The sequence below is a fragment of the Pagrus pagrus genome (assembly GCF_965226575.1).
Source record: "Pagrus pagrus genome assembly, chromosome: 22".
In the NCBI taxonomy this organism is placed as follows: Eukaryota; Metazoa; Chordata; class Actinopteri; order Spariformes; family Sparidae; genus Pagrus; species Pagrus pagrus.
In genome coordinates this window covers 8,565,406-8,571,303 of record NC_140204.1, presented here as the reverse complement: position 1 = coordinate 8,571,303, position 5,898 = coordinate 8,565,406, and the positions used below count along the sequence as shown (strand labels likewise).

At 42.7% G+C, this 5,898-nt stretch overlaps 1 protein-coding gene across 1 annotated transcript; it reads left to right on the top strand.

Moving 5' to 3' along the window:
- Nucleotides 1–1,342: 1,342 nt before the first annotated feature.
- On the top strand, nucleotides 1,343–4,434 carry LOC311251255 (uncharacterized protein; the record flags this gene model as incomplete). The annotated part of the gene is made up of 7 exons (XM_084343633.1): nucleotides 1,343–1,364; nucleotides 1,567–1,687; nucleotides 2,313–2,482; nucleotides 2,618–2,796; nucleotides 2,935–3,097; nucleotides 3,219–3,349; nucleotides 3,420–4,434. 7 exons carry the CDS (start codon nucleotides 1,343–1,345, stop codon nucleotides 3,774–3,776), a joined length of 1,143 nt encoding a protein of 380 aa, XP_084199759.1. The 3' UTR covers nucleotides 3,777–4,434.
- Nucleotides 4,435–5,898: the final 1,464 nt, after the last annotated feature.

The following is a 5,898-nucleotide window of genomic DNA, read 5'->3' as shown; positions in this document are numbered from 1 at the left end:
GCGACGCTCTCCTGATATTTATCTGCTCTTTTTCGGTGTCGGTTGAGTCGTCCACCGTTTTGCTCCAGAGTGAAATATCTTCAAGATGGGTGACTTCTTAACTTCTCGTCTCGTGCCATCATCACGCCAACATTTAAATTTGCATTGCTCATTACCAAACTACCGACAAAAGCAATGGCATTCCCCACAGACCCAACTTTACTTTCTGCTCAGGCCTGATTAGCAAATGTTAGCCTGCTAACAAATAAATGAGGAGGGTGAACATGGTAAAACTTATACTTTGCATTTACCCTGGGAACAGAATAAAGACATGCAAGTGTGTACTAACACATTAAAAGCAATGTTGGTAAACTGGTTGTCATTGTTAGCTAGCCTTTTCACATTAGCATTTACCTCTGTTGCGTTAAATAAGACACAAGTACGGGTCAAGCATTATGCTTGCTTAGCATCAACATGTTAGTGATGTTAGCTTGTTGATATCCACATTTAGTTAGGTAGCATAAGACACATCTGCATAGTAACATGCTCAACATTAGCCTATAGTTGCTGTATCATTAATATCTTAGCATTGTCATTGTGAGCATGTTGGCATGTTTGTTAGCCTTGAGCTTCTTAGCATATACAGCAAGACATGCCAACAGGCTAACAAAAAATGTTCATGGTAAATGGGTCCACATCCACTTGTTAGCATTATCATTTTTATCTAGCCTGTTTACATCGGTAACATAAACAATACATGCCAACATACTAACACATTAAACAAAGATGGTGAACATTATTTATATTATTTTTGTCATCTTTCTACCTGATGAGCACTTTATTTAGATTTTATTTGGCTTTTTTAAAATATATTTTTGACAAGAGTGTGATAAAACATGATATTACTATATTCTCTTTGCTTAATGACAATAAATAAAAGATTGATGCTCCTATAGTTTCACATTTTCTGGTCAGAAGAGGAAAAAAATCATGGAAAAAAAGTTTAAATCAGCCGTTTATCTAACTGTCTCAGCCTCTCAAACTTCTCATCCTCCTTTTAAGCAGATTACAACCCTTCCTCTCTCTTACAAAGTCACTGGCCTTCAATTAAATCCTTATCTCTCCACCCCTTACTAGCTCCCTCTGACTCCAGTCTGTCAGTCTCCCCTGCAGCTTACGCCAGCTCGTCCTCTGCACAGGTGCATTTGTCTTGCTTTAAAGGGAGTCAGTCACCTCCAGCACGGTGCAGGCTGTAGTTCAGACCATCACGGTCTTGCTGATTTAATCCAGAGGTCCAACATTTGCCATGGAGACACCAGATGTAACCAGGGGTCGGTGGAGAGCACCTGTGTGGTTGTGTATCATGGTCGCCCTGCTCATCAAAGGTGAGTACTGACACTCATCACAGTTTAGATGCATTTATTGTACTTTTCTGTAGCCGTTCCCTGTGTTTCAGTAAGCCATGCTCTCCTCTGTGGCAGCTCATGATGGCAAGTGTTAACAAAGTTGTGACAGTCAGACTTAACGTGTCAGTGAACATCTTTGCGACTGTGCTATTTTGGTGTATGTTTCGTGTGAACTCCTCAGGGTCGACTGGGTTAGTCTGCTTCACGGCTGTGGAGTCACTGGATTTAGGCTGCCTCCTGCGGTGGGATTGTCCCCATGCCAGTCCTAATACCACCTACACGGTGCAAACAAAGACTCAGGGGTAAGTCCTCCTGTCTGGGTCTTAGTGTGTGTGTGGTGTTCTGTATCTTCACACACTTGGAATAACTGTAATTATCTGCAAATACAAGACTTTTCTTTCCTAAACGTGCCGTTTCTGTATTCAATTTTACTGCAAATGTCTTGTTTCTTCACTTTATTCGTGGTTACTATTTATACTAGTGTAATATATCTATTTAGTACATTTTCTATTGTATGTGTCAGGAGATAAGTAAATATATACATTCATTTTAATCAAGTGTTTAGGATAAGTTACAAAGTTATATTTTTAGTATTTATCAGGTTTTCTAACATATTGAAAGGGGAATAAATTGCAATTAAAAGAAAAACGGTGCATAATAACAGCTGGAACAATAAATCAACGTTATTTAGACAGAACGAAGACTACAGATTAAAAAAATCATTCATTATTTGACTAAATTAATTTAAATGCAGAGTCATAAAGTGATGATGAATAACAGAAGGATTCATCACCACTCAGCTGACAAAAATCAAATTTTAAAAAAATGCTACTGTGTCAACAACACAACCGACCCGATCGATACTCGATTGTTTGTGGTGCTGATACCGATATCAGAAAGTAACAAATTCTGGCTCCCTGGCTGCAGAGACCCCTGGCAGGACGTGCCGTGGTGCGTTTGGGTGTCGTCCCGCAGCTGTGATGTCTCTCAGGCCTTCACAAACTTTGAGCTGTACAACATGATCCGTCTCGGCGTCCACCTCAGCCCCAGCTCCACCGTCTGGATCGAGCCACGCAAGTTCGACTACAGTGACTTCTGTCAGTGACGGCCTATCTTGGCTTACGTTATTTGTCTTTAAAGTACAGTAACCTGCTTTAATGTGTGACGGCTAATAAAGAGAGGTAATGTTGAGTTTTAAGATGATTAACCTCTTTCTCCTCTGACCCCCGCAGCCTTCAGCCCTCCCTCTGTCTCCGTCTCTGTGACAGAGGACCAGCTGTTGGTGAAGGTGCAGTTCCCCTGTGCTGCCAACAGGAGGTGCTCTCTGGAGAGGTGCTGTCCAATCACTGAACTCATTGACCCCTGGACTACAGTGACTGTGTACAACAGGCTCGATCCCTCTGAATACCAGGTTTCACATGTTTTTTTTGTTGTTTCTATTTGGACATTTTCAAGAACAACTTACATGAGCCCAGCGTCGGTGAACTGTTTTCGACCTTTTGAATCCCTGCTTTTATTTTGAAAAGGCAGCTGTTTTGTGTTCTTGCAGAGCCGGACAGTTTGGACCCAGGAAGCGGTGACGTACGTGGACTTCTCTGGCCTGGCTCCTGGTCAGAACTACTGCGCCGTGGCCAACTTCTCCTTCCCGACCTTCTCCATGGCTGCATCCTCGAAATCGGCCCCTCAGTGCGTTGAGACTGTTTCCAAATCAGGTGAGAGGAAGTCAGACTTTAACTTTGAAGCTTAAGACCTGAAGTGCCTTTAAGTTTGATCATAATTTGACCTTCAGAGGGTCACAGAGGAGTTTGCTGCAGCAGTGATCTTTCTCCTCAGGGCTGCTTCCTGTGTTCTGTCTGGGCATCGGGATCGGGCTCACTTCTCTGCTCCTTGGTCCACTTCTCACCTTGTTTCTAAGAAGATCAAGACGAGCTGCACCAACCACTGAAGATCAGCCCAAGACACCGGTATATACTTTTGTATATAACTTCCTATTTCTGTTTGACAGACAGCTGAATCAATGTTTCTTTCATTAAGGTGCCCGCTCAAGATCCAGTCTCTCTGGTCCCGCTCTCCCTCGTCACTGTCGATCCATCTGACATCCACCTGGAATTAGTTGATGACCACCAAATCTCCATCGAGTCCTCCTCCAGTCTCCCTACCAATAAAACCCAGACCTCCTCCACCCTGGATGCTCTCCTTCGTGACTCCCGCTCAGGTGCAGCGTACTGGGACAGTGGTGGGATGGAGCTGGAGCCGAGCCTGGACTCTGGGATCGGCATCCCACCTGCTCTTCTGAAGGACGAATGGAGCCCGAAAGACTCAAAGGCTGTGGGTGTTGCTAAAGGGCCAGGCTATGCAAGGGCCGGGCTTCACCACATCTCTGTGCTCTGACCTGTTTGAAATCTTGCCTTTGCATTAAAAGCAATGGGACACTGTGGAAGAAGCAAGTGCAGCTCAGCTCGGTCTCACGGTGTCGTATCAAAAGTGTCTCCAATAACAAGTTTCAATCCTAAAACTTCAGACTGAAAACGTTTGTTTACGCTCAGAATTTATGAAAAAGACACATGTCAGATACAATAAAGTGGACAAAAGCTTCTTCTTTTCATTGAAAGAAGCCAGTATAAAGTTCGGAGATCCACCTCGGATGCTCCTGGACACTCCCAGTGGGAGTCTGTTTTAACGGGGAACACACTAGATGGATTAAATATCTCATCTAGACTGGGAATGCCTCGAAAAGAGCAAAGAGGAAGTCCTGTGAAGAAGGACACATGGGCTCCTTTGCTGAGCCTGGACCCAGATAAGTGGTGAAAAAATGGATGGATGCATCTCTTGACTCTCAAAAATCAACATCTGCAGCAACGCTCCTGCTTCATCCCACAAACTCTCATCTGAAGTACTTTTCCCAGAATTAAGAACACAAGCTAGTATTTAAAGTTAGTAAAGAATGATAAGATAAGACTTTATTGATCCCTCACTGGTGAAATGTAATTGTTACAGCAGCTCAAGAGTCAAAATCTAAAAGAAAAAAGTGATTTGATATACAGATATGACCAAGGTGGATGCTTGGATACCCATAATTGTAACACACACATATATGGAAACATATACTGAGTGATATATGTTTAAAGTATAATCACACAGTGTCAATATGAATGTTTAATGTGTATATAATGTAATATACTGTCTGCTTATAACAGAGTATGTATATATGATATAATAAATCTGTACATAATAAAGTTTTGTATAATAAAATACAGTATATTATCTGAATAAATCAGATATATTCCTGAGATAAGCAGTGCAAAGGACTTTGCTTCTGACCTTGTTAACCTACAGTAACTAAATTTTTTCCCCAGGAAGGTGAAGTCATAACTCACTCCACTCGGCCTCTGATTGGCTAGTATTGATTTCCTTCCTTGGGTTGATTGGTTTGTGAAATAGAGACAAAATTAAATCTATAGGATGTGTGTATATAGGCTCAAATTGCCTCTATCTGTGACATAACCTGAGAAAATAATAGGTAGCTTCATCAGTAATCAAAATAACGACCCCTTGACCTGCTTCTTCCAGCTCTGAAGATGCTGTTCTGACCTCTGACGTTCATTTCTTTTGGACCAAAGGTCACGACAAACTAATTTAAACTCCTTATTGTTAGCCACCGGATGACCTCTAACATGTAAGTCTGTCATCGAGCGATAGAAATGTGATGTGCCCCCCCTCCAGTTTTTTAACCATATAAGCACATTCCTCTGAGAGCTCGTCAGATGTGAGTCAGGAAGAGGGTCAGAGAACGAGCTGGTGAGTGAGCATCACCACTGAAGCTGAAATAGTTTATCTAAAAAAGTCCAAAAGGAGCTGTTTTCTCTGCGTTTGTACCAATGATTCAGTGAAAAGATCTAAATCTGGTTGCGGTTCTTCCCCCTCAGCCACTCAACAGTTCAGTCCAAACCATAAACAAGAACTAAGAAAACATCTGACCCCCCACATGCAGCCATCAGCTCCTTCCTAAGTGATAACAGCAATGTTTCTGACTCACAGTTGCCCCACCGCCGCCTCTTAACCGTGAAGGACGCCTCACTCTGCCTCCTGCGTGAAAACAAGGGAACATCTTGACATCTCACTTTTCCTGCCTTCTGTTTTGCTGGTGTTGCATTCTTTACGCAACATTGGGGAGCCATGGGGGTTTGGCCGTCCAGCGTTGTTTGTTTTCCTTTTCCACCTTTTCCAGAGTCCACAGTGGCCTTGGAGGGTTGTCCAAAGCCACGTTACATGGCTTTTATTAATAAGCACAGTGCTTACACAGTGGAGGGATGATTGATGTATGAAACAAGAAGCTGGCTCGTGTGAAGGAGCACCTGATTACACAACAGTCGAACTGCCAGACACACGTTCGACCTCGTTTTTTGTTTAATTTCCTGCTCTTTCCTGTCTTTTTTCCTGAAAATATCCTCTGGCTGTGAGTGTACTTTGGCACAGGCTGTCTTGTAGTTAAAGCTCACTGATTCCTGTGGTG